We start from the raw sequence: 26,642 nt of genomic DNA on the forward strand, positions 1-26,642 counted from the left end.
TTTCAATGTCTACTGTTTCTTTTATGAATGTTAATTGAAACAACATAATCCTTTCCTTTTCATAAAACAATGATTTTGTTTACACATATATTAATTTCACAAACCCGATTTTATATTTACTCTTATAAATTTAGTATGATTAAAATTAATATATCTATTAAAAATTGGATATAAGATGTTAAATATTATGGCTTTAAAAAAAGTTCTTATTAGTTACTTGTGTATTCGCACATCTTTTTATAATAGGAGTAGTATAGTATACTCTCTTTCGAGAAATTTGTTTAAAAAATGTTTTGAGGAAAAAATAGAATAAAATTGGGGAGTGAGAAAGTACCAACTTTAGTCATCAAAAACCTCCAATTGGGTAAACAAAAAGGTCATTTATTATCGTTTTACTAATTTTACAACTTACAACAAAAATAAATGTATTAAAGAAAGTGTTGGGAAATAAATAGAAATGTCTCTAAAAGATAACGATCTAGAATTGTGATTGGTCAATAAATCGGCGCTCTCTGTTTTACGGTTTGTATCCATGTCATCATCATCCCATCTTCATCACACAACTCTCTTATCTCTCTCTCTCTCTTTAATTATTCCCCATTTCTTTAAAGCTTCAAATCTATCTCTCACGAACTCCCAAGCTAACAACATTCACAAGGAGAGAGAAACAATAAAGGGCAAGGAAAAAGATCAAACCTTTTTCTTTCTTTCTTTCTCCTGCTCTCTGCAATTTAGAAGAAGATCGAAGAATTTGTTTGTTGTTTATCTTCTTCTATAAAAACAAACCGTGGGGTCTGTTTTCATTTCTGGCCTTGCGATTCCGATAAAACTCTCAGCTTCCCATTCAATCCAATCCAATTCCACTTCTCAAACATATATATAATTCTATATTTTTGAGAGACAGTTTACTTTTTCTCCTTCTCTCTCTCTCTCTCTTTCTCTTTCTCTGTCTCTTTGGCTTTTCTCCTCCTGTTCTCATGGAAGCTTCACCCAATGATCGACTTCATTTTGGCAAAATGGGTTTCGGGTAAAAAAAACATTCCTCTGTTTTTTACTCTGTTTCTTCAAATCTCTGCTTTTAACAGATCTCTTGGGTTTGTACTTTTGTGGGTCGTCTCTTGTTTTCACGTATGGTCCACGACGATTTGTCTCTTGTTCTTAGTGATCCGTAGATTCCATATGATTTGATTCACAAAGTTTGTTCCTTTTTCCGTTTCTGATTCAAGAGTCTTCATTTGTTTCCGGCTTTTGATTCATTATAGAATAATCGATTCGTTTCTTTACTTCAAATCATAGATCTGTCCTCGATCCACATAATTTGTCATCCATTCTGATCCATGTAGATCCGTTTCTCTTTTCATGTGTATTATTAGGTGTAAGCATTACAAGAGGAGATGCCAAATCAGAGCTCCATGTTGCAACGAAGTCTTCGATTGTCGCCATTGTCACAACGAGAGCACTGTATGTTTATTCTCTATTTATCATCTTAATTACAGTCTTTAAAACTTGATGAAAGTTAAAGATTCATTTTTTTTACCCTATCTGTGTTTCAGAGCACATTGCGCAATATCTACGACCGTCACGATCTTGTTCGTCAAGACGTTAAACAAGTATGGTCCCTCCTATAGAATTATGTGATCTTACCAAGTTTGGATCTTTACTAATTTGTTGCATCTTTTGACTTTTTTGGTTTTGCAGGTGATTTGTTCTGTTTGCGATACAGAGCAGCCGGTAATTCCCATCACTATAGTTTGGATTGCTTTAACTTGTCTTATGAATTTTGATGATCATTGATCACTCGCTTATCACCACTTTCGATGTTTCAATGTGTTTTTTACAGGCAGCTCAAGTTTGTTCGAATTGTGGTGTCAACATGGGAGAATATTTTTGCAGCATCTGCATATTCTATGATGATGATGTAAAGAACTTTGGGTTTTCACCTGTTTGAATGAAATCTTTTCCTTCTCGGTATCTGATTATGTTTATTGCTCCTATTTGTCTTGTTTCAGACTGAAAAACAACAGTTTCATTGCGATGACTGTGGAATTTGCAGGTGATAATCTTTCTTCATACAGTCTTATACTGGTGATTCGTTTGTAGTTGTGTGCTGATTGTTTAGTTGACATTTCATTGCTGCGTGTTGCAGAGTTGGTGGGCGTGAGAATTTCTTCCATTGCAAGAAGTGTGGTAAATGGAAAAAACAATAAAGTTTTCTTATGCTCAGTTTCAGACTAACACAATCATGTGTCGTTGACTTGTGAAATTATCCATTACTTGCTTTTAGGATCTTGTTATGCGGTTGGTCTGCGCAACAACCATCGCTGCGTTGAGAATTCAATGCGTCATCACTGTCCCATTTGTTACGAGGTATGTGTGTTAAGGCAAAACTTATCAAGAAAAAGATTCAGCAAAAGGTATCGCGGTTTTAGCTAATTGTGTGTACGTGAAATGCAGTACCTTTTTGACTCTCTAAAGGACACAAATGTGATGAAATGCGGGCACACAATGCACGTAGAATGCTACAACGAGATGATCAAACGTGACAAGTAATTTACCATTTTCCTGTGGTTATGTCTCTGTTTCAACCAGAAAGTTTGGTTTCTTCTTTGGTTGATTGTGATGGTTTTGAAAATGTGTGAATCTTGAGTAGGTTTTGTTGTCCAATTTGCTCGAGGTCAGTGATTGATATGTCTAAAACATGGCAGAGACTCGATGAAGAGGTTAGTTCAAAATTCATTGTTGAATCTTTTAAGTCTGATAGATCTTTCAAATTAGTTGCTGAAGAATATTAAATTAACTTCCTTAGATCGAAGCCACTGCTATGCCTTCAGATTACCGTGACAAGAAGGTAAATAAGTTTCTTTCTCTGTCACTTAAGCTCGATAGTGTTTCAGCGCTAACTAAAGAAGAGTAAAGATATACATCAAAGTTGTATCCTTTCTAACAAGATGATGCGGAAATCACAGGTTTGGATACTTTGCAACGATTGTAACGACACAACAGAAGTGCACTTCCACATAATCGGACAGAAATGTGGACATTGCAGATCATACAACACACGAGCGATTGCGCCTCCTGTTCTTCCTCAATGACAAAACCAAGATCTTCCCATGTATTGCCTCCAGAAAGCAAGCAAGAACTTTTTGTTGCTAAAAAAACTGAGGCATAGATTGATGATCATAACAAAGAAAGAAAAAGAAAAAGATTGATGATCAATTTGATCATTGGTCACAAAAGCAAAACACACATTTGTCTTCTTCATTTGATTTGTTGTTGTTCTTATACTGTTACATTTTTCCATTTGTGTTTGGGTGTTGGAAATGCGAGGATTATGTATAATATACTCTATATTCTTGATCCAGGAAAAGTTACCTGGATAATATGTTTTCAGGGATTTTTTAGTAGTTCAATTCTTACATCATCTCCTTCTTCTCTCTGCAAAAGATCCATAGGTTATACCATATCTCTGCAATGTGTGTTTTTGTTGTTGTTTGAATCAACGAATCTCTCAAATTCACAGGTTTTATATTTATAATCTCATCAGTTACAAACTACACAGCAAACTCATTTCGCACAAAAACAATTCATACTAGAAGAACTGTTCACCGAGTTCTTGACCCGCCATGCCTTCTCTGATCACTTTCGCAAAGAAATCCTCAAGCGTGTCTTTCCCGTAACTCGGTGTCTTCTCCTCGCTATACTCTCCAGTCTCTGGATCAAGAATCAACATACTCTCTGCGGCGTAATACCTTCCAATCTTCCCAAATTCGGCAGCCTCTCCAACCGAAGGAAAGATCTTTGCAATAGAATCGAGAACACCAATCACAAAATCCATAATCTCGATAGGTACTTTCAAGAACTTAGGCTCTCTCCCAAGAATCTTAAACAGAATCTCTCCTTGCTCTAATGGCGTTAATGCCTTGCCTGGTCCACCAATTGGCAAAACTTGATTGATCTTGTTCTCTTCCAACACGCAATCCGCTATAAACGCTGCTAAATCTTGTTCGCTGATCGGTTTACAAGCGCATAGCTTACCATCTCCAAACATCACGTAAGGTTTCCCATCTTTCACAATCTCAACTTGACCACCTAAGCTCTTGAAAAAAGCCGTTGGTCTCACAATGCTGTATGTAAAGCTAGAGTCTTGTTGCTCAGCCAAATCCATCAACTCTGCTTCGAACTTCAGTTTCGCTCTCTGAAACTCCAGTAAAGGCTTCTGCACACAAATCGCAGAGAGCAAAACAAAATGCTTAGCACCAAACTTCTTCCCAGCTACAAGACTGTTTTTGGTAGCTTCATAATCAATCTTCCACGAATCTTTAATCCCTCCATTACGACTAGCGAGACAGGAAACAACAACATCAACACCAAATCCTAGATTCTCAATAGATTTCTCAAGAACATCTAACTCAGTAACATCAGAGAAACACACATTGGCGCCTTGTAATTGCTTCAAAGTCTCTTCCTTGTCGTTTTTGCCTCTAATCCCACTCTTCTCTCTCGCAACAGCAATCACATTGAACCCTCTTTTGATCATCTCTTTCACTACAAATCTACCTATGTACCCAGTTGAACCAACCACTAAAACGTTTATATCTTTAGGGCTTTTGTTCCTGAATGAAGGTGATGTAGCGATTTCTGAAATTCCCGAGTCTAGAGATGAAATTGGTTTGAGTCTCGCTCTCTTATACTTAAGACTCGTTGAGGATTCATTTGTGTGGAATGTTGAAGCTAAAGGAGACGACTTTACCTGAAATTGTGAAATGAATTTGGAATCTTTGAAGATGGTTTTGGGTTTTGGTGAGTAGGAAGCGAATACGTTGAAGGAAGAGCAAAGTGACATTCTTTGAAATCTCTGTACAATGCTGTTTCTATGATCGGGAAAATGAGAGGGAAAGTGCGAGAAAGTGAAGATCCTAGTGTGAGGCCATTGTAGCAACTCGTTTGATCTTCTTCTTCATCCTCAGAACACAGATAATATAATTTCCAAAACAGACAAAGTATTTTACGTTATTTCGTTTTTACCCCAATACTTTATCAATGGTGAAATTCGGTGGGAGTTATGTGATTTTATCATTCTGATCCATATATTTGGTAAAAAAAAAGAAGACAAAAACCTGTACCGTAATTCATCATATCACTAATCAATAATCAACACATACATAGTATAAAGAGAATCCGAAGAAATCTTATGTAGAGATGTGATCTGATATATAGAGATGACTTGTAGTCGTAGGTCAACGGCACCGGACGTAACGAACAGATGTACGGCGTTCGTTGGAGGTACAAACGGCCATGATGGAGAGACAAATGACAACAATTATGACAAGATGTGTTAGTAAACTCGAACCTTCATCGTCACCACCACCACAAGCAGACATACACATCCCACCCATTCTTCTTCTTGTGATCCTTAAGACCCGATGATAAGTTTTAAGGGAGATGTGAGATGATTATGAAGAGAAAATTAAATGTTAGCTGAGACGGATCTGTCTTTAATGAGTTTTTGATTGGTACTTTTGCTTTTTAAAATGGTTTTTGTTGGACTTGAATCAGCAAAACTTCGTGTTTTTAATAATTGAAATTGATGATTTTAATTGTTGTTATTTTGGAGTGTTGTTCGAAAATGTTAACTTGAGAGACATATTCTCTCGTCAATATATAATTAATAGACGTCGACGTGCATGTTGTTATATAAGTAATAAGTTGTTGCCTACCAAAATTACTTGATGATGGTTGAAGTGTTGTCTAACTTTACAAAAATACAAAGAAATCGCTTAGTATCTATGTCTATGAATCTATGATGACCCTTAGGCACGGTCATGAGTGTCTTTTAACTATTTTGGACGTGAATGTGCAGACGTGTGGAGCACACAATACACATACGATTTTAATATATTTGGGCTTCTGTTTAAATATTTTAAAACCCATTTCATCAAATCGGTAATTCATCACTAATCAAGAACCAAAACATACATGTGTAAAGAGAATCCGAAGAAATCTTTTATAGAAATATGATCTGATTTATAGAGATGACTTATACCAGTAGGTCAACGGCACCGGACGACACGAACGGCTGTACGGCGTTCGTTGGAGGTGCAAACGGCCATGATGGAGAGACAGATTACAATAATTATGACAAGATGTGTTAGTAAACTCGAACCATCATCGCCACCACCACCACAACATGACATACTCATCCCACCCATTCTTCTTGTATCCTTAAGATCTGATTATGTGTTTATAAGGGAGATGAGATGAGAATTAAAGAGGAAATGAATGTTAGCTGAGAAGGATTTGTCTTTCGAGTTTTTGAATTGGTACTTTGTTTTTTTAAATGGTATTTGTTGGACTTGAATTATTCAACTTACTATGATGTATAGATATTTTCAAATTGTTCTTAATTATTTTGGTGTGTTCTTCGAAAATGTTAATTTGATAGACATATGCTCTATTCAATGTGTAATTAATAGTCGTCGACATGCATGTTGTTATTTAACTAATGTGTTTTCACCTACCAAAATTACTTGATGTTATGTTTTCATAAAAGATGAGTTAAAGTCTTGTGGATTTGGGATTGTATCCCTTCTAAATTTAAATATTTTATTCGCAGCATACTATTATTAATAGACTTCAAATTGGTATTTTCGGTTATTGAGAAAAAAAAAATTTGGACCCTATATTTATTATGTAGGACCTTTAAGTTTCAAAAGACTACCATATAACCAATTATTTCTCTCGAATCATGGGTTGAAGTCTCTTCCCTTTAGACCATTTCTAAGTTTATAGAGAAATTGCTTAGGACCACTATGTCCAATTGACTAATTCTATGATGCCCCTTAGGCACACAGTGTCACAAGTGTCGTTTAACTAATTTGGACATGAATGTGGCAGACGTGTGGAAGCACACGATAATACACATACAATCGTCATATATTTGGGTTTGTGTTTAAGTATTAAAAAGCCCATTTCACCAGCATACTTTCAAGTATTGTTTACAAAACCCACTCCGAACATTCGTTTGTCACCGCCCACCGACAATACCATAAAAGAAATTTAAATAGATTAAGAATTTGGAAAATGTGTGAATCGTATACATCGTCAAGTCAAGTGGCAAGAAATTGTTACTTGGTTCCAAATGTTTCAAACTCAAACCCACCTAACACGGACCTAAAGGCCTTTTGTTGGTTCCCAAACGCCGATTTCTTGTCTTAATTTTAGTGACACATAAAGTGCCACGACGCCTCTTATTGCATTTTTCCTATAATGCGACAAGTTTATAAAATAAAATAAAATTGGTACACATAAAGTTGTTTCTGAATGGTTTGAGAATTTGCTATGTGGGTGGTTAACTATCATCAATCAAAGTTCAATATATTTGGCTAATAACAGCTATTTATACCGCAACTTGTAAACTAGATAAATGATAGTGAAAATATATAAATTACCGACTGTATAGTACTTTATCTCTCCTTTGGCATCTCATATCAAGCCCATATAAATTGAAATTTCTGTGAGAAATCATAGCTATTTTTTGCCAACGATATACAATGCAGAAGATCTACAACTTGTCCACTCAATTTATTATATTTTTAGAACTATAATGAAAACCACAAAGAGAGAAGCAGAGAGAGGATGTGGTCGATATGCAAATCAATTAGTCGCAGCTTCACAGTACTATAGAGAATCTAAAGGGAATATACTTGCATGGACCTGAGTCAGCATGAATTTTCTTAACCTCTCATGTTACGACACGTGTTAACCTGTCTGAACAGTACGTTAATTTAAAAGATCCACACCTTCGTCGATGACAACTTGACATGACGTGGCTTTTTCTCATTACCACGTTGGTTTCTCGGGACAAAACAATATTATCCACTTACTGTTTCCGTTTTTGACGTAACATCAGTTTTCGAACAACCTATGAATATGATTGTGTTTTTCCATTTGATGCATGGAGATAATTAATTTGTTGTTCCTTACCTCTAGCCAACTGGCCAAGCCCATCATATTATTGGCAATCAATCATTCAGTATTTTAGTGCATCATTCACCAAATCAGAACGTTTCTGGATATTGTTCGTTGAATCTTGCAAGCATAGGTTTATTCAGTTAACTTGGATAAGATTCCAATCGTCTCGATATTCCAACTATTTGAACAGATTGGCAAGAATTATGATGGTAATGAAAAATGAGTAGATCACCGTACGCTACTCTTCTTAAACGATGTGATGATGAGAAACCATAAGTTGTCATTGACGAAGGTTATTAAAACTAACATAATTACATGTATCTTTACATTTTCCGATTTCACGTAATTAAAAACGAGCATTATAATTGTTCCATGATCGATATTGTATTGTCGTTTTTCTCGATTTGAACTATACCACTAGAAAATACTTTTTAAAGTTTTTTTGACAACGATATTTTTTTGGATCCTCCGTTGACGAAAATAAACTAAGTTTTAAATTTCCTTAATAGTTTCATTTTTCGTGGTCACACTTGAAGATTAAAATTGTCATTAAATGCAAAAGCATAAAAATGAAAAAGTGAAATATTAAGCGGCTACAAGTATGAGAGCATTGTGGTAACGACACGTGTAATGTCCAAATAGGCAACGTTTATCCACTACCTTTCATCTTATATAAACAGATTAACGTTTCTTTTCTTTTCTTATATAAACCAAATCCATAATCCTCACCATATCCACAATCCTCAAGCTATCTCCTTTGTGTCCATAATCGAAACGCTTTTTGCGATTTATCCTAATCTTTTTTCTATCTTCTGCTACAAATTTGGTTCTTTTTTGGTTGAATTTGGATAAAATCATAATCTCCTCTTCAATTTTCTTGTGAAATGGAAGTTTCAGTGATTGGAAATCCTCAAGCGAGGATCTGCAGAGCAGAATTAGCTTACAGAGAGCTTGGATTTAGATTTGGCTCTGATGTAATCTCCGGTGAATCGAGAAATAGGGTTAGTTTCTGCAACCAAAGCTCTAAATGGAAAGAGATCGCGATACGTTGCTCTTCGAGATCTGTCAAATGTGAAGCCATCGTCTCCGATGACGCTTCTCCGTTTCTCAAATCCACTCCAAAATCTAAATCGGTAATTAACCCTATTCTCTTCTCTACGGATCTATTGTTCTTATACTTTATATATTGAGATCCATTGATATATGATGAAATTTAGGCAAGATTTAATTTTTTTCCTCTTTATGATTCAATTCTGAAACAAAGTTTTTATTTTTGTTTTTTGTTGCAGCTCGAGAGTGTAAAATTATTTGTTGGGCTTCCGTTAGACACAGTTTCAGACTGCAACAATGTGAATCACTTGAAAGCTATTACAGCTGGGCTTAAAGCTTTGAAGCTACTTGGTGTAGAAGGTATTGAGTTACCTATCTTTTGGGGAGTTGTTGAGAAAGAAGCTGCTGGGAAATATGAATGGTCTGGGTACTTGGCAGTAGCTGAGATTGTTAAGAAAGTGGGACTTAAGCTTCATGCTTCACTTTCTTTCCATGGATCGAAACAAACAGAGATAGGTCTTCCTGATTGGGTGGCAAAGATTGGTGATGCTGAACCAGGGATCTATTTTACAGATAGATATGGACAACAGTACAAAGATTGTTTGTCGTTTGCTGTTGATGATGTTCCTGTTCTTGATGGGAAGACTCCTATGGAGGTTTACAGAGGTTTCTGTGAGAGCTTCAAGTCTGCTTTCGCAGATTACATGGGCAACACAATCACGGTATGATTTCACAAATCATCTTTGTTTTTGCACTTACATTCTGAGTTTAACTACTCTGGTTTTAAGTTTCTGATTTTCTGTTCATTGCTTTGCAGGGAATCACATTAGGTTTGGGACCAGACGGTGAGCTGAAATATCCTTCTCATCAACATAATGCCAAGCTCTCTGGCGCGGGAGAGTTCCAGTGTTACGACAAACACATGCTTTCTGCTCTTAAAGGCTACGCTGAATCCACTGGAAACCCTCTTTGGGGTCTCGGTGGTCCTCACGATGCTCCTGCTTACGATCAACAGCCTAATTCCTCTTCATTCTTCTCAGACGGCGGGTCATGGGAATCTCAGTACGGCGATTTCTTCTTGTCTTGGTATTCGTCTCTTCTCACCTCCCACGCAGACCGAGTCCTCTCCGTTGCTTCATCTGCATTTAGCGGGATTGGAGTGCCTCTATGTGGGAAGCTACCTCTCTTACACCAATGGCACAAGCTAAGATCTCATCCTTCTGAGTTAACAGCTGGATTCTACAGCTCTAATGGTCAGGACAGGTACGAGGCTATCGCAGAGATCTTTGCAAAGAACTCTTGTAGAATGATAATACCAGGAATGGACCTATCCGACGAGCACCAATCACCTGAATCTCTCTCGAGCCCCGAGTCATTACTTGGCCACATCAAAACTTCCTGCAAGAAACAAGGAGTCGTTGTCTCAGGGCAAAACTCATCCACCCCGGTTCCTGGTGGGTTTGAGAGGATCGTTGAGAATCTGAAGGATGAGAATGTAGGAATTGATCTGTTCACTTACCAGAGAATGGGAGCACTTTTCTTCTCTCCAGAGCATTTCCATGCTTTCACAGTCTTTGTCCGGAACCTGAGCCAATTCGAGTTGTCCTCAGACGATCAAGCCTCAGAGGCTGAGGTTGAGGCCGAGACAGCTAGCATAGGTTCAGGCACTGGTGCACCTAGTTTGCAAACCGCTTAATGAAATGCAAAATCATAATTTTTTATGTAAATAAGAAAAGTCTCCTGTTGTTTTAGCATTTATATAGAATGTCATATTACTGTAAAATTATTTGCAACCATTTCTTCACAAAACATAAATCCTGAAGCTTAAGACAAAGAACTCCCTTGTTTTGGTTCGAGTGATGGCACAATATAGCAATAGAGTTGATTTTCTTGCAAGATCACAATGTACAAAAAAGCTACAAAACAAAAGGAACTGTAACATTATCAAACACAAGACAACGACTCGTTGTTTTTAAAAAGAACACAATTTACAAAAGGCTACAAATTGCTCTTTACAAGATAGATATAGCGATATCTTAACAAAGTCTTGTAAATCATTCACAAGCGATTCTAGTCTCAAAGCTGCTCAAGCAAATGGCAAAAGCCTGGAAAGCTGAGATCGGGTATCCATAATCCATCGTGAACATATCTTTCCCGACTTTCCCAAACTGCAATATAATCCGCTCGCTCTGCCTCTCCGGTGACATTCCCGTGCCACTGCCACAGCTAGCTCCTGCTGCCACGAGCTGAAAGTTCTTCACTGACGCTACTGTGACACGGCCATGGAAATTCAAGCACCAGCAGCGTAGCTGCTCGTGCCACCGTGGTGTCTTGTTGCTCAGCACTAATGGTGTTTCTTTCAGGTGGCTTGAGCTACTGCGTAATGGTTTTGACTGAGACCTGGATAAGGTTGACCGAGTACCGAGTAAGGGAAACTCTGATGGTTCTGAAGCTACTCCTTGAGGCTCCATTGTGCTTGTAGGTATTGTGTCCATAAGACATTGCATCTTTCTTGGTCCCCTAATTGTGCCATCAAGACATTACATATTAGGTCCCCTATTAGCTTCTATATTACATAATTTTGAAAAGTAAAAAAGGGACCTTTCCACACACATTTTCAGTAACTCTTCTCAAGAATCTCTAATTTTGATTTTAAAACTACGACTAGTCTACCAGAGACCAAAAAGATGTTGAAGAAAAGTAATAAAGTTGAGACAAATAACTTTTCAAATAGGAAAGCTAAATCTGGAAAAGATCATTACCGGGATCCTAAGACATTCAGCTCATATGTGATATGAGCGACAGGATAACTTCCAAGAGGAACTTTTGCTGAAACTTTTGCGGGATTATAAGATCGGCTCTTTCTCAACTTTGCGGCTCCCGTTGAAGGCAGCAGATTTCCATCAAAGACAGTGAATTTCGTTCCTAGGAAGTTCGATCTTCGACAAGTTTAGAAAGAGCAATATATCAACAAGAGTTTCAATAGAAAGAACAACTTATAAATAAGCAAAGGACCTTTACTGGAACTGCATGAAGTTTACTAGATCATGTTAAGTCCTTCTAATCCATCAATGCCAAGCTCAAAATGCTAATAATAAGACTCTTAATCAATACTAGAGATCGGTAACCTTTTTGTGTAGCTTGTTTGATCATATATACGCACCTCACTTTGCCAACATAAGCTTGGCTTCTTCTCGACATATCATCAGAACGTAAAGAGATAATGTAATCCGTACAAGTTGTGTGCTTCAACTTACACGCAGCAAGCAAAAACTTCCCATCATCCGTTAAAGCTACAAGAACATACACACAAAGAAGATGTCAATGTAAATAATTGCAGAACCAAGAAACACGTGAAAAGAAAATAGACTCCACTAGATACTGTTTGTTTCTCTAAGAACATGTTAAACAGAGAGATTGATGCTCACAGTTGGTTAATCCGAGATAGAGATGATATGATTGCGTAATTCGATTACGTTTGATAAAGCATTGAACCAGTGAATCCCTTGGACCAGGCTGCAGAAGATACACACCAACAAAAATCAACATTTAAGTAAGACTACACAATAATTAAACTGAAACTGATACAATCAGTAAAAATGATCATATATCTCTTGTTTCATGATCAATATCATAGTTTACGAGCCAGCCACTCTGAGTTTGAGGACAAATACAAACGCAAACGCAGCGTCTTCAAAACTCATAGTCTTCAAGATTTTGAAAGTGATCAACAAAAAAAATCGTAACTTTATGTCTTAATCCGATCGAAATGGACAAGGAAAGATATAAAGAGAGAGTGATTGAGAATTCGAACCTGCTTGAGAGAGATGGGGAAAGTCAACTTAGAAGAGATCTCAGGGACAACGACGGTTTCGTTCATAAGTAGCCGCCAGCCACGACAAACGCCGGCACAAGCCACCACGCTGCGTCGTGACGGCCATCCGCCACCGTCCGCCGCTTCAACACGAATCAGAATCTCCCTAAGAAGCTCTTCAGGAATCTCTGACCAGCGATAATCTTGCGATGACACAGAAGTGGAATCGGCAGCTGCGGCGGCGGCAAGGTCGTGGACCACACGATGCGGTCTCGAACGCATCTCAAGGATTAAGCTACGTAAGGTCATACGACTTCTGGGGATACTTAAAGGCTGAGTCTTTAGATGATTATAATCGAGTTTTAGGTGGAAGAAGGAGAAGTGGTGGTGGTGGTGTTGTTGAGAAGAACGAAGTAGATTGATTTCAACAATTATTGATATCAACGTTTTATTACTTCTAAGCAAATTTTGTATTTTTTTGGTTCTTAAATAGGTAAAAAAATTAACGACAAAAAAAAAAATAGGTAAAAAAATTATGTAAAACCAGTCGGCAAAAAAGGTACATTATAAAAACCAAAATAAGAAAAAAAATAAAAAATTTTAACTTTACTTGAAATTGTATTAGAATTTTTTTCTTTATGTTGACACATTTATTTTGGAGTTATCCTTGAGACATTCTCTTAATTGATTTTTGATGTTGATCAGCTTCATAATTCCATAGAATGACAGAAATAATGTTTATTCTTTTGTTTCAACCGACGCTAATTATATAATTTAATTAATTTGATTTGTTTCAAACAATAGCAAACTATTTTATTTTGATAGTAAAATGTAGGAAAGCATGACTATGTTATATCAGTTAAATATTATGCTACCAATACCAATTAGGAAAAATACAATTATAGTAGTTAAGAAGTTAATAAAACCAATGGTGGCTGAGAAAATTGGTGGGTTGGATAAGATAAAGTTTATAATAGGAAAATAATAATAAATTAGTTAGAATCATAAATATTTGTGTCGACAATATGTTTTGTAAGTTCAATTTTAAACCTTTTTAAAAAAATCCTATCATATTAAATATATGTATCAGAATTATTTATATTTTACCAAAAATTCGTATTTTTGTATTCGATTAAAATATGTACATATTTTATAAAGACAACTCATGTGGGCTATATAATAAATTATGCAAAAGGTATTAGTATATATATGATAAGGTTTTTGGTCCACTTAAAAATATCTAACCAAGTAACCATCACCCCCTTGCTATTACATAGTAGGCCATGCTCTCGATTTCATTTGGTCCATTCCTATTTATTACCTTCAATACAACAAGAGCTATACAAATCGAGGGAGGGTTGTTTAAGTTTTTACCCCTATTCTTGACTTCTTGGTTAAAGTTTCAAATGTATAAAAGGGTAATAACAATCAGGAACCAAAAGTTATTAAGTACTATATTCTTTGAACAAGATATATTCATAGTTCATACATTATATACATAGCTATTAGACACCAACAAATTACATACACCATTGTAGACACATATATATGATTCATCAGTTCATAACCATATTTAGATCATTAAATTTATGTAAAAAAATAACATTGGGTGGGTTAGTAGCGTGGGTTAGCATCTTTGCTTTGTTCAAGCGAATGATTGGATAAACAAAAGCGGCTTCTTTAATATTAATCCTTCGTGGTTTTGTCCCTTTCTTCTTTTAAAGCCAAACCTAACTAATTTGTTGACAATTGAAAAAGGCATGCATATATGATATCAATAAAAATAATAATAATGAAATCAATCTTGATAAGAATGGATGTTTAATTCAGTTAATTAATCCTCTCATCTTCCAAGTACTTCCACACATTGTATATTAACAGTAGAGTACAATGTGTACCACACTAATTGATTATCAATGTGCATTCCAAATATACTGTTTCAGTTTTGTAATCTACATTTTTTTTGTTTCGTACGTTACTAGCTAAAATACATACTTTTTAACCGGCCGTGATCTCATTCACGTCTCTCTGTATGGATTCACCCTCATCGTTCCTTTAGTTTATTATATCATATGCAAACCAAACCATAGTACTAAATTACTAATTACTACACACACTGAGGATGATAATATGGGAGCGTTTCTGAGTTCTTAAACCCGTTGTAGTTTATGGGTTTTGAATACAAGTTTGGGCTTGGGCTTCTAATTATGTTGTCAGTATTAAACATATGATATTTGTTGTACAAAATAGATGTGTTGGTTTGAAGCTTAGTTTGTTATCGGTTCAGCGTTTATTATGAGATAAAACACTTGTGGTGTGCATGTAAGTCGTGCTCATCATTCTGTGTGTTGACACAAAATCAATATATGTGTATATATATTGAAATTGGTTACCAAAACTGAAATTGAAATATAATAATTGTTTTCTTTCTCCTTAATCTGTTCTTTACAAAGTCGACATCGACCTTCATCAAGGCTCTGTACATATTTAAACATGATATCATGTGTTTGAGTTGTTACGAAGAAAAAATAACATGTAGAGATGATAAAGTTTGATGAGTATGGGTTCTTTCGTTATATAAGTTGGAGCTTCATTAGTCTCCCAATAAGGACAAGATAAGTGGGCACCAACACAACATTATAGTGATTATACAATCTGTCACGCACATAACCTTAAATTGTATAGTCATCTATTTCTATATACTAAATTATTATGTTTGATTTGACATAAAGTATTAAGAAAATGAGAAAGTAATTAAAAGTACTGTGAGACAGGAGAAGAACACTTTTATGCTTTGGCATCTTCAAGCTCAGGAGCAACTCACATGCATGCTCTCTAACCCCTTTGGAATTTTGGAATAATGCAATTAGTTGATTATATTTATATGGTTAAATACTATATATGATATTTTTATAATAACAATCTTATCTTTATTCAATCTGCATATCATGTTCTAATTATTTGAGTAATTCATCTTATTTTGCTAAATACACAACTCTTTTCAATTAAATTTACAAGAAGTAACCATATGAACATAGGTTCTTCATCTTTTGCTTCTTACCATATGAAGAAAATAACTTTTGTATATAGTTTATAGTTTATACACTCATTAGTCATAGTTAGGCCTTTAAGTTCGTAAAGCATTTTATATTATTGCATAATTTAAACTTTTTCAAAAGGCCCTTTATCAGAAGAAAAAAAAGCAACAGCAGAAACAGACAAATGAACTTCACCTAAACATTGATTCCCCTAATTAACCAAAATATTATTTAATTGCTCATTCAAACACATAGTAAGTAATCCTTATTTGATTTTATATGATATGAAGAATTGGTCCTAATATAAAACATGCATGATGATTGATGAACGTTATATCAAATGATATTATCGTTGTTATTAAAGTACATACTGACATTACATATATGCATATGAATATATGATAACTTAATCGAAGATTCGAAATGATTAACATATCGACTCACATTGTCAAGAGGGGCAAACACGACCAAAAAAGGAAAATAATTAAAATTGTAAAATGTAGCTTACTACGAAACTAAATGTTAAATATTCTCATTCGAGATAATGATATACATTTTGGACAAAACACGTGAAAACCAAAACGTTCGTTGATGGATAAGCGAAGTGAACTATAGTAGTGTTATAACGCTAGGAACGAGGCGGAGGAGATGATAAGAGAGATGAGTAAGACTCCGGCGGAAGGAAGAGACGGCGGAGGAGAAGGAGAAGAAACCGGCGGAGAAGCAAAAGGAGAGAATGCCAACGGGTCAGGGTAGGAGCCGTCGTTAGTGTCGGGATCAGGAGGGCTTGGTGAAGATGGGATTGTGCCGCTGCCATCGTCTGAAGGTAAAGCGTCTCCGGGGGAAGGGAGGAGAGGGGCGATCTCCGGTGAAAGCTGTTGGACGAGAGAAATTGTCGGAGAAGATGAAGAGAGAGAGATGAAGATGAAGATGAAGATGATGAGAAGTTTATTGAGAAAAGAAAAAGCCATTTTGTTTTTGGTTTAAATGATGAAAATCAAAGTTGATTTTTTTTGTTGGATCTGTCTTTCTCTATCTACTGATCGGAGTGCATTTTGAGTTGTAATGATGATGTCTCTATATAAAAGAACCTTTCCTCTTATCTATCCTATAAAAAATATAAAAATTATAATAAGGTTTTGGAGGAAAAGACTAAAGAAAAGACCTTGTTTGCAAAACTGAATATTTATTTTCAGTTTCCAATCAAATACATATATACCTTTCTATTTTTCATGATATAGAATGAATTTAGTTCTGTTTTGGTTGCTATTGTGATAGCCAGTGATAGACATATATATATATATATATATATATATATATATATATATATATATATATCATCCCCATAATTTGTCCTAATATCTCAATTTTTGTATAATTTTTTTTTAAAGAATTTAGTATAGCTATATTACTTACGTACATCGCACATAAATATATATGTATATAAAGTTGTAAAAAAAAAAAAGATTATAAAGTTCCATAATAATACAATTTAATTTAAATTGTCTAAGAATATAGTGCAAGTCTATAAATTGGAGTTGGTTCAGTGGGAGGGAAAGTGGTATCTTTTCGTTAACCACGTGGCGACATTTTAATGGTTGGTGTGTTTGGAAGATATAATTGAAGACTGAGAATTTAGTGAAAAAGCTTTCCACAAGGGATGATTCCTTCAGTTTTTTTTACTAAAAATAATACAAACATCATGATATTATAATTGAACTCTATTTACCTATCAACACACAAATAATTCAGCAAAATCTAAGAAAAAGATCCTATATTTTTACTCACCTTTTTCCTTAGATCAGCTTATGTTAATCTTACTCAACCATGCATTATTTAGTTTCTAGAGTTTTTATTTGCTTAAAGAAAACTGGATACCCATCAACTTAATACTAAAATCTAAACTAATCAGACTAATCTCAAATATTTAACAAATGTTTGTCTAAAAGAAGATAATATTAAGGAAGTAGATTGTATTAGTGGTACAAAAATTGCAATAGAAAGAAATATACATTAAGAAGAGACAAATCTTGATTCTGGGTTTCACTTTGTCACATGTTTTTGCGTTTGTTTTACCTCGCATGTACTCAAAATCTACAGCTCAGCGTCATTGTCGTCGTTAATCCTGGTTTAACAACAAGAGATAAAGAAATTGTAGAAAGACTTAACAATGATAAAAAGAACTTAATTATCAATTAACTGTTGTTACCATTGTTCAGATGACTTCAAATTCAACGAGGTAATCTCTGCAACTCCATGGCAACGAGTGAAGCGATGCTGTTAAGACCAGCGGCGTCTGAGTTCTTCATCTCAGAGACAATTGCGTTGATCTTTGAGACATCGTGTCCCGATATCGACAAAATCATCGCCTGCGATAGATACTGCTTGCAAGCATAACCCAAACAATGCAAGACTCTCTTCAGAACCAACAAGTGTAGCTCTGTGCTCTTCCTCCTGCGCCACGAGTCCAGAATCGGTGTGATCTTAGGAAGATTGGTTAAGAATCCCGTCGTGGCTTCTCTCGAAGCCGCTTTGAGTAGCAACACAACACATTCAGAGGCAATATCTGCGACTGCGATGCTTGTGTCATCGTCTAAGCCTGCAAAGTGCAAGAATAGGCCAATGTTGCTACCGAAATCTGCAATGTCTCTTATGCATTCCTGTGGATCAACCTCGAACGTAAAAGATGCCTCTGATAAAAGCGTTGGCTCTTTTGTGTAGTTGGAACTGAGACCTTTCTTGTTCCCAAGTGACCGTAGCAGAAAAGCTCTGCAGAGACTTAAAGTGGGTTCTAGGAAATCTTCCATATCTTTGGCATTCACGAATTCCAGCAGATTTCCGATTCTCCTCACTACTTTGAGCTGAGAGAGTAGTTTACTTTCCATCTCTGGAGCTGAAGCCAAGGCGAGACAGAGCTTGACATTGTTCACATTTGCGCTTGATAAGTCTCCGAGAAGAAACTCGAAGCATTGTGAAACCGTATTGTGACGCAATAAGTTGGAGATTTTGATGTAATCAAACTCAACGAGCATGACAAGGAGCTTTTGAGCGTAAGCTGGGATTGGATCTTCGTCTTGGATCAGTGCAGGGTAGAGTGGGAGGAAATGAGAGTTGGATATTGATTTCAAATCCTCCGATATTTGTTGCTCGATTTCGGTGCACTCAGTTAAGAGAATGGTCAATGAATCGAACCAGATTTTCAAACAGAGAAACCGAGCATCACCGTCTTTGTTTCCATTGTAAATTGCAGCCAGAGATGGGAGAATCTCACGGATAATAATCTCACCATTTTGTGTAACCAGAGGCGCATCTCCTGTTATGCACTCTAGAACTTGAAGAAGGGTTACACGGAAGTCATCTCTTCCCTGCAAAATTGTTTACATAAACCATGGTTTAAACAAGAGAGCAAACGGAACAGATTCTTAAAACATCTTACACACATATCTATAGTGAACAGAGGAAAGAGGTAATTTAGTTGAAAATTCTGATATAGTTGTATGAAAATCTTAATCCAATCCTATAAGAAGCAATATTAACAATAAAATAAACGAGTAATTATCATTTGTCATAGTGAAGGTAAGGAATTCAAATGTTGATGAGCAATTGACCAAGCCCATTAGTGCAAAATAAAATAACAGATAGCATTTCATTAATGTAAAAGGGGATGTCAATGTTGTAACTACTGACCTGAAACGATGCTTCCACAAGTTTTGTAAGATTTGCCAACTGCCTTAGGACTTGTGGAGTTACCATCTTGTTCTTAAACGAAGAGCTTCCCAGAAGGTGAAGAACCACAGGGAACAGGTGTGCATTAGTCTTTACAGGAGCTCGACTATTAAGGGGAGAGACAGGTCCATGGCGTCTTCCTGTCATCAGTTGTTGGATATCATTGGTTATTGTATCCAGCATGCCCGGTATTATGGAGGCGATTACATTCACAAATGCCTCAAGACATTGTTGCAGGTAACTGTCTTTTTCTTTAGCTAATCTGTCCACCACAGGAAGAAATCTTGCATTGCAGAAGAAATTTGTCAGCCAACGCCTACTGTTTTTGCAGAGAAATGCAACAAAGAGAAGAGCTTTGCCCCTCAGAACTTCTGTTCCTTGCTCTATGATGGAGAGTAAACTAGGGAAAAGGTTCTTCTCCTCTGTCAATGTCACGAGATGCCTTCCAAAGCTTGTGAATGTATGACTTCCAATCATAGCCATGTTCAGAAGATTTAAGCAGACTTGCTGCTCTCTTGCGCTGCCTTTGACAAAAGATGAAGCTATTTCCTTCAATGAAAGCTTTTCCACGACCGTCTGAATGCAAGGAGGGTTAAAGCGAGCAAGACGGACTAAACAGGATCCAGCAGTTTGCCTCATGCTCTCCTGTTTCCCCGTTGCCTTGTAGATATAGCAGAGGTTGCTAATCAAATCCTGGCTGGAGAAACGGGTGGCCCAGTAAGCTCCTTGACTGCAGATGTTTTCTATTGTCCTTAACGCATAAACCTGAGTCAGGTCATCTTCTCCCTTCCGTAAGACAGATGATACAAGAGAGATCAAGGCATTTGAAACCTAGTTTAAAGAAAGCAAGAATCTGTTTAGATAGGAAACAATGGAAAAATGGAACATTCAGAATAAGCAATGGACTTTGGTCCGCTAGAAATACACCATAAACATTAAAAGCCAAATGATCCACATTTAAAAGTAATAATTTAGAGATGCTGACCTGCCAACCCGATGCAGACCGGGTTTCTTTTGATGGGGATTCTGGTGGTTTGAAATCCTTATGCTCATTTTGAGTTGAGATGTAGAATAGCAATTCACCTAGAGCTGCCATAGAGAATCTTCTCACTTTCTCATGCTTGTCTCTGAGGCCATTAGTAAGAGAGTCTAAAATACCAGAATTTGCCAAGTCATCTTCGATTGAAGTAGAATGCCGAATTAACAAACCAATTAGTGAAGCAATTTGTACACGAAATGCTGGGGTCTTGGATAATCTCAGAACTTTAACAAGCACAAGCATTATTGGTCCGTTAGTCAGGATGTTGGCTGCATCAGCATTGGTACTCAATGTCTCGAGGTATCTGATCAAATTCTGTTTCTCTGACAGTCCAGAACTGCTCCCACTTAGAACTGTTATGATCCTATTGTTCAGCGGTTCTAATTCTTGCTTTCCCTTCTTACTAAAATCAGAGGGCTGTGGTGTTTCGAATGAGAGAGAATGCACAGCTTCTTTGTCAGATTTTCTGCTGGGCATGACAGGCCTAACAGAAAGATCAGATATATGCCAAAAGACGTCAGTGAGGCTAGTAGGTGCTTTAGATGAGTCATGATTAACAGCAACCCCAGAAGTTTCTCTTCCTCGGTGAGTTTTAAGTTGAGGACTAGCACTAGGTGGGGCAGCTGACATGTCCATTGGCTCTGACTGATCTTCATGGCAATCTCTTGCTTCACCCAAGGTTGGTGTTTCATTTGCAGACGAGTTCTCATCAGGCACATTACTGCTTACAACTCTTTGTCTTCTGTGATTCTCATTATGGCTCATTACTCTTTCTTCTTGTGCACAAGAGGTGTTTTCGGTTCCTTCTGATTCATCAGGTCCCTCATCATCATTGTTTTCATCAAAATCAAGTTCCATATCAGTGTTGTCGATCTTCACTTCTGCACAATTCTCGTTGCTATTAGGTAAGGGTCTCCTATAGTTTTCCTTCTCATTTTCCTTTTGAAGATTTGCCTTTGCTATCCTTGACAATCTTAGAATATTCACCTGTCTGTTAGCAGCAGGACGACCTCCATGCTTTTCCTCAGTTGCTCTACTAGGAAGCTTTGCTTGAGCTTTAGACCCACCAGGGGTGCCCTTTATCGGCGTCTCATGGCCTTTTGAACCTTGAATGGAGTTCTCATTTTGCTTTGAACCCCCTTTTCGATCTTTCTCCCGGTACTTTGGAGGGGTCTTATTTGGTCTATCTCCATTACGCTCGGAAAGGCATGGCTTTGTGTTTATGCCAATCATATCATCAAAAGCAGGCTGAGTAGGCAACTGAACTAAATTTATCTTACTCTTCCAAAATGCATGACCACAGAGATCTGCCCATTGTATTCTTTGAGCTGGGTCTTTGATAAGAAGAGACTCAATGAGATTGACAAATGAACGACTAGCATTTCCAGGGAGTGGAGGAGTTGGATCTGAATGAATAGATTTCACAAGCTGGGTAAACTCTCTTGCCACAAAAGGAGGTCTTCCTGTGTAACATTCATATAGTACACAACCAAGTGCCCACAGATCAGAAGCAAAAGAATGGATCCCTCCATCTTCATATAGCTCTGGAGCCATATAATACGGGGTACCACGTTTTCCCTGATGCAAGTCATCACAAGATATATAGAGCATTAACGACGCACAATTTCCAATGAAATTTGAGATCATAGATTCACTAACACTGAAAAAAAAGACGCACAAAAGTGTTTACCGTGGAAGGAGATTTAGAAATATCATCCAGCTTCCTTGACAAACCAAAATCACACAGCTGCGACACAGTGTTTTGAGAACATTTAAACAATGTAAACTATCATCATAAACTACACACCAGCATAAAAAAGACAGAAACACGCATACCTTAATATGCCCATTTTCATCAAGTAAGATGTTTGATGGTTTCAGATCACAATATATAATTCCTTTCGAATGTAAATACCTAAGAAATTCAGGAAAAAAATTGTCCATAAGAGAAGAGTCAGAAGACATGTTCTAGATGCACCTAGAGGTATTCTGGTCATGTCAAAATGGTTTAGATAGGATCTTACTGCAGGGCTATGACAAGATCATAAGCAAGACCATAGATAGATTCTTCTGGCAGTTTACAGTCCTGCAGAACAAGTGAATTTCAGAAAACCTGTGACCATATATTATCAAAAAACATAGCCAAACTACAAGCAATACCTGCTGCAATAATGTCCTGAGATCACCACCAACGCAATATTCCAGAACTAACCACATGTGAGCAGAAGTTTCATACCTGGGACCACAACAAGAAGACGACAATTAGAAACAAATATATGGAGCCAAATAATTGTTGTTAGATAATAGCTAGTAAGTTTTACCAAGCATAGAACTTGAGTACGTTTGGATGATTTAGCGAGTGAAGGATCCTGACCTGAAAAGGAAGTGCATAATTACCAAATTTTCAGTATCCATGTCACTTCAAAAACCACAGATGGTGAAAAATCAATTCGCAAACATCACCCAGAAATAGAAACTTAAGAGCATCGATTTGACAAATCTAAAGTGAATCCGTCATAATCAAGAGGTCAATTCCTTTAAATAAAGCAATTCAAGCAAAACCCAAGCATTAATCGACACTCTTGCCTGATTAAATTACCTCTTGAAGAACCTTGTTCTTCCGCGACTTATCGACACTCTTGCAGGCAAAATACTCGATCGTCTTCTTCTTCCTTCCTTTATACACAGTCTACGAACCGATTTGAACAATAAATTACTAAACAAAACACTTGAGAAAGGAAAAAAGTTATCAGATTCAAAATTACCGAGCATTTGCCATGTCCAATAGCTTCGTAGATGTGGTACTGATTCATCGTGGGAGCGAGCTTCAAGTCTCCTGAGATCCGATTCTGGATTTGTCAGCTCTAGAGAGAATCAATGGCCGTTGTTGAATGAGTTTGGGATTTGGAAAGAGAGAGGGGGAATGGTAGAGAGAAGGAAATGAACAATTTCAAAATTCAAAACTGGACTAATTTAGAATAATTATTATATTTTGAATCCATTTTGTTTTGAAGGAGATAAGATATGCAGTCATATACTTATGAAATTAAAAATAGTTAGATGGGCTTCTTGGGCTCATAATGATCGTTGGCCCATTTATCCTCTTCTCGGGTGAAACGTTTTTCCCGCCATAACTATACTGCCAACAGGGTTTTTTTACCGCCGTGAAATGAGAAGAGGGGTAAACTTGGCAGAGAAAAAGTGAAAGAGCTTAGATTTTCCTTCTCCTTCAGCGACGACGTAACATTCGCCGGACCACATTTATCTCCGACGTCGGCCGCTTAGACAGAGTAAACTTCTTAATCTGCTTTATTCTTCGTCTTTTTTTTTTTTTTTTTCGTTATCCGGCGAAACTCGCTGCCGATATTTTTAAATTTATTTTCCGGTGTTGCATAAATCCTTGATTGAATCGTTTTGTCGGTCTACTTTGCATTTCTGGATTCTCCTGCTGTGTTTGATTCTCTTACTGTTCGGGTAGTGTTCTCTCTATCACAATTCATAGCTAGGGTTTTGATGTTGTAGGGTTTTCTCAAATGTGGGTTCTTTTAGTAGGACACTTTGGAATTTTAGAATTTTCGGTTGTTTACTTCATCTTGTCTTGCCTTTTTCAAAGTTTTACTGAGGAATAAATGCTTAGATTACTTAATCTCGTGCATACTGTTTTGACGTTAGCTTGGGTTTTGATTACTTTATTTGTTCATTGTTGTTAATGAATAGGACTAACCCTGATCAAGTTGAGATCATATTGGAGGAGCCGCTCAAGGCTAAAGCTGTGATGGAAAAGACTAACCCTGATGGTGCTCAAGAGCTTCCTTCATCTGGTCTCGAACAGGCTCCACTTCATCTCAATCAGAAATCTGGTGAGAAGAGAAAGAGAGAAGGATTGGTGAGAAGAGAAAGAGAAGCTGGAAACAGCAGCGAGAATGAAGAAGTTATTATTGTTGGTGACACTAAAGCTATAGAAGATTTATGTTTTGATGGAGGAGAGCAGTCTCAGAAGTCTGTGTATAGCAAGCGGCAAGCTTTCGTTGCACAGAGCAACAGAAATGGTGAAGGGTCTTTGGGCAAGGAAGAAGCAGGAGAAGAACCAGAAAGAGCAAAGTAGGTTTTAGCTTTCAATGACTTTGATAAGCTGAGGGAAGAAGTACACTTTGAAGTTGGCCAGACCTGGGCTCTTTATGATACAGTGGATGGGATGCCTAGATTGTATGCTCAGATCAAAGAAGTTTTTGTTTCTGGTTTTAATGTTACTGTCACGTGGCTTGAGCCTGATCCATATGACGAGGAACCAATACAGAGGTATGAAAAAGACTTGCCTGTTTCTGTTGGTAGGTTTAAACTTGGAAAAGATGAGACTATTAAAGATCACACAAGGTTTTCTCACTTGGTTCATTGCAATAAAGGAAGTAGCGCGGGTAAATTCTGTATATACCCAAGAATAGGAGAGACATGGGCTATCTTCAAGGGTCGCTACAAATCTCTCATGACGAGCTTTGACATCAACTGGTTAGCTGATCCCGGTTCTCCCTGGAAATATCAGTACGCATTTGTCGAAATCGTGTCAGAAGATGCTGGATCAAGTGACCCTTTATCTGCTGGTTTCTTGCATAAAGCAAAAGGCTTCTTAAGCTTGTTTTGTCGCTTTAATGAGGAAATTGTTACATCTTATGTTCGTAATTCCGATGTTTATCAATTCTCTCATTGTGTTCCATCATTTAAGACGACTGGAAAGAAGCAGAAGGTGTGCCTCGAGGTGCTTATGAGCTGGATCCTACTGCATTACCAACAAATATCAAAGAGATAGACGTCCCTTTGCATCTACTAGCAGAGCCTAAAGAGTCAAACTCCGAGAATAATACGTATTCGCAATGCGTGCACTTTGCTTGCAAGGGAAGGACTTATGAAACAGGCCAAGTCTGGTCATTTTGCAGTGGTGACGATTACTTGCCCCGGTACTATGGCAAGATTCAGAAAATCACATTTGTTCAGGCATTTGAGCAGGATCCAGTAGTTAAATTGCATGTAGGTCGGCTAAAGGCTACAGTAATCAAAGGCGTCATCCAGTGGATTGACAAGAGAATGCCCACTGGCTGTGGGAGTTTCCGGGCAACTAAAGCTCTTGAAATATTCACTGATCTTGATGTATTTTCACGTCAGATTAGCTCAGAGGATGGAAATAATTACAGTATCATGCCAAAGACTGGTAATATTTGGGCTATTTACAGAAACTGGAGTAATGACATTGATGTGGTTGATCTTCAATCCCAAACTTATGATCTTGTGGAAATTCTGGATGATAAACAGGACTACAAGGTTCTGTTGTTGGCACCTGATGGTGGCTTTAAATTAGCAGATCGTGCAGGTTTTGGTTCGGTGTATTTAGCTGCTACTGAGCACTGGATTGATGGCAAGGATGTAAGATTCACAATCCCGAAATCCGAACTACTCAGATTCTCGCATCAAGTTCCAACTTCGAAAGTAACAAAAGAGATACATGGAGCTTTGCAAGAAGTCTATGAACCTAATATTGAGGCATTACCAGTGAACTTGATTCTATGACTCTGAAGCTGAAACAAAGACAGTGGATCAACGGTAAGGGAGAGGAAGATTAGTTCCCTTTTTTTTGTTTTTTTTTCTGGTTAAGAGAGGTACTTATGGTGGTTTAGATTAAGATGAGAAACGTCAGGTATTAAGACCATTGAGCAAAGGGAGGAAAGTGAGGGAAGGGTAGAGATGGATTCCTTATTGTTAGCTTTTGGTGCATTTTGTCAAAAAGTTTGTTCTTTGGTTTAAGATGTAAGACCTGTAACTTTCTCCATGATTTTAAAAAGCATGTGCTTCTCTTGTTTGTTCAAATCTATGGAAAAATCATGTGTACAGTTTCATGGTTTCAGCCGTTCACAGCTTCACATCAGTTCAAAACTAAAAGCTGAGTAGTAGTAAACTTTGAAAAGTTCAAAATTTCTCATAAATGATACAAAACTAAATGATCATTTTCCCGCCA

The 26,642-nt window shown here is 37.0% G+C and overlaps 9 protein-coding genes across 10 annotated transcripts; 4 read left to right on the forward strand and 5 right to left on the reverse strand.

The window, feature by feature from the left end:
* Window positions 1-407: 407 nt before the first annotated feature.
* On the forward strand, window positions 408-3,420 carry AT5G18650 (CHY-type/CTCHY-type/RING-type Zinc finger protein). Its single transcript, NM_121870.4, has 12 exons — window positions 408-1,027; window positions 1,374-1,461; window positions 1,554-1,610; window positions 1,699-1,731; window positions 1,841-1,918; window positions 2,010-2,053; window positions 2,147-2,187; window positions 2,285-2,367; window positions 2,455-2,546; window positions 2,651-2,720; window positions 2,807-2,848; window positions 2,967-3,420. Exons 1-12 carry the CDS (start codon window positions 978-980, stop codon window positions 3,090-3,092), a joined length of 804 nt encoding a protein of 267 aa, NP_197366.1. The 5' UTR covers window positions 408-977; the 3' UTR covers window positions 3,093-3,420.
* A 7-nt stretch (window positions 3,421-3,427) lies between these two features.
* On the reverse strand, window positions 3,428-5,018 carry PCB2 (NAD(P)-binding Rossmann-fold superfamily protein). The gene has a single exon (NM_121871.3). It carries the CDS (start codon window positions 4,841-4,843, stop codon window positions 3,590-3,592), a length of 1,254 nt encoding a protein of 417 aa, NP_197367.1. The 5' UTR covers window positions 4,844-5,018; the 3' UTR covers window positions 3,428-3,589.
* A 36-nt stretch (window positions 5,019-5,054) lies between these two features.
* AT5G18661 (uncharacterized protein) lies at window positions 5,055-5,529 on the reverse strand. The gene has a single exon (NM_001343561.1). The coding sequence runs from the start codon at window positions 5,394-5,396 to the stop codon at window positions 5,238-5,240; it is 159 nt and encodes a 52-aa protein (NP_001318595.1). The 5' UTR covers window positions 5,397-5,529; the 3' UTR covers window positions 5,055-5,237.
* A 3,144-nt stretch (window positions 5,530-8,673) lies between these two features.
* On the forward strand, window positions 8,674-10,913 carry BMY3 (beta-amylase 3). Its single transcript, NM_121872.3, has 3 exons — window positions 8,674-9,104; window positions 9,261-9,743; window positions 9,839-10,913. The coding sequence occupies exons 1-3, from the start codon at window positions 8,856-8,858 to the stop codon at window positions 10,715-10,717; spliced, it is 1,611 nt and encodes a 536-aa protein (NP_197368.1). The 5' UTR covers window positions 8,674-8,855; the 3' UTR covers window positions 10,718-10,913.
* Window positions 10,881-13,348, reverse strand: TLP11 (tubby like protein 11). 2 transcript variants are annotated; one of them, NM_121873.4, is made up of 5 exons: window positions 12,836-13,348; window positions 12,450-12,537; window positions 12,185-12,314; window positions 11,784-11,960; window positions 10,881-11,541 (listed from the first exon to the last, which is right to left on the reverse strand). In NM_121873.4, exons 1-5 carry the CDS (start codon window positions 13,142-13,144, stop codon window positions 11,076-11,078), a joined length of 1,170 nt encoding a protein of 389 aa, NP_197369.2. In that variant the 5' UTR covers window positions 13,145-13,348; the 3' UTR covers window positions 10,881-11,075. The 2 variants fall into 2 exon arrangements, with proteins under 2 accessions (NP_197369.2, NP_001330131.1); NM_001343562.1 differs by having other exon boundaries at window positions 12,450-12,728.
* A 2,656-nt stretch (window positions 13,349-16,004) lies between these two features.
* AGP25 (arabinogalactan protein 25) lies at window positions 16,005-16,969 on the reverse strand. Its single transcript, NM_121874.4, has one exon. It carries the CDS (start codon window positions 16,842-16,844, stop codon window positions 16,494-16,496), a length of 351 nt encoding a protein of 116 aa, NP_197370.1. The 5' UTR covers window positions 16,845-16,969; the 3' UTR covers window positions 16,005-16,493.
* A 780-nt stretch (window positions 16,970-17,749) lies between these two features.
* Window positions 17,750-23,634, reverse strand: AT5G18700 (kinase family with ARM repeat domain-containing protein). The gene is made up of 11 exons (NM_121875.4): window positions 23,404-23,634; window positions 23,238-23,327; window positions 22,960-23,012; window positions 22,799-22,874; window positions 22,663-22,724; window positions 22,475-22,553; window positions 22,329-22,385; window positions 20,585-22,216; window positions 19,561-20,430; window positions 18,083-19,238; window positions 17,750-17,998 (listed from the first exon to the last, which is right to left on the reverse strand). Exons 1-10 carry the CDS (start codon window positions 23,449-23,451, stop codon window positions 18,105-18,107), a joined length of 4,101 nt encoding a protein of 1,366 aa, NP_197371.2. The 5' UTR covers window positions 23,452-23,634; the 3' UTR covers window positions 17,750-17,998; window positions 18,083-18,104.
* On the forward strand, window positions 19,557-20,569 carry AT5G18705 (uncharacterized protein). The gene is made up of 2 exons (NM_001343563.1): window positions 19,557-19,836; window positions 19,931-20,569. The coding sequence occupies exons 1-2, from the start codon at window positions 19,729-19,731 to the stop codon at window positions 20,063-20,065; spliced, it is 243 nt and encodes an 80-aa protein (NP_001330599.1). The 5' UTR covers window positions 19,557-19,728; the 3' UTR covers window positions 20,066-20,569.
* Window positions 23,635-23,851: 217 nt separating the features above from the next.
* AT5G18710 (DNAJ heat shock amino-terminal domain protein, putative (DUF3444)) lies at window positions 23,852-26,197 on the forward strand. The gene is given in 2 exon segments (NM_121876.5): window positions 23,852-23,928; window positions 24,356-26,197. A coding segment is annotated over 1 exon segment (691 nt). The 5' UTR covers window positions 23,852-23,928; window positions 24,356-25,506.
* Window positions 26,198-26,642: the final 445 nt, after the last annotated feature.

Source organism: Arabidopsis thaliana, chromosome 5, assembly GCF_000001735.4.
Source record: "Arabidopsis thaliana chromosome 5, partial sequence".
NCBI lineage: Eukaryota > Viridiplantae > Streptophyta > Magnoliopsida > Brassicales > Brassicaceae > Arabidopsis > Arabidopsis thaliana.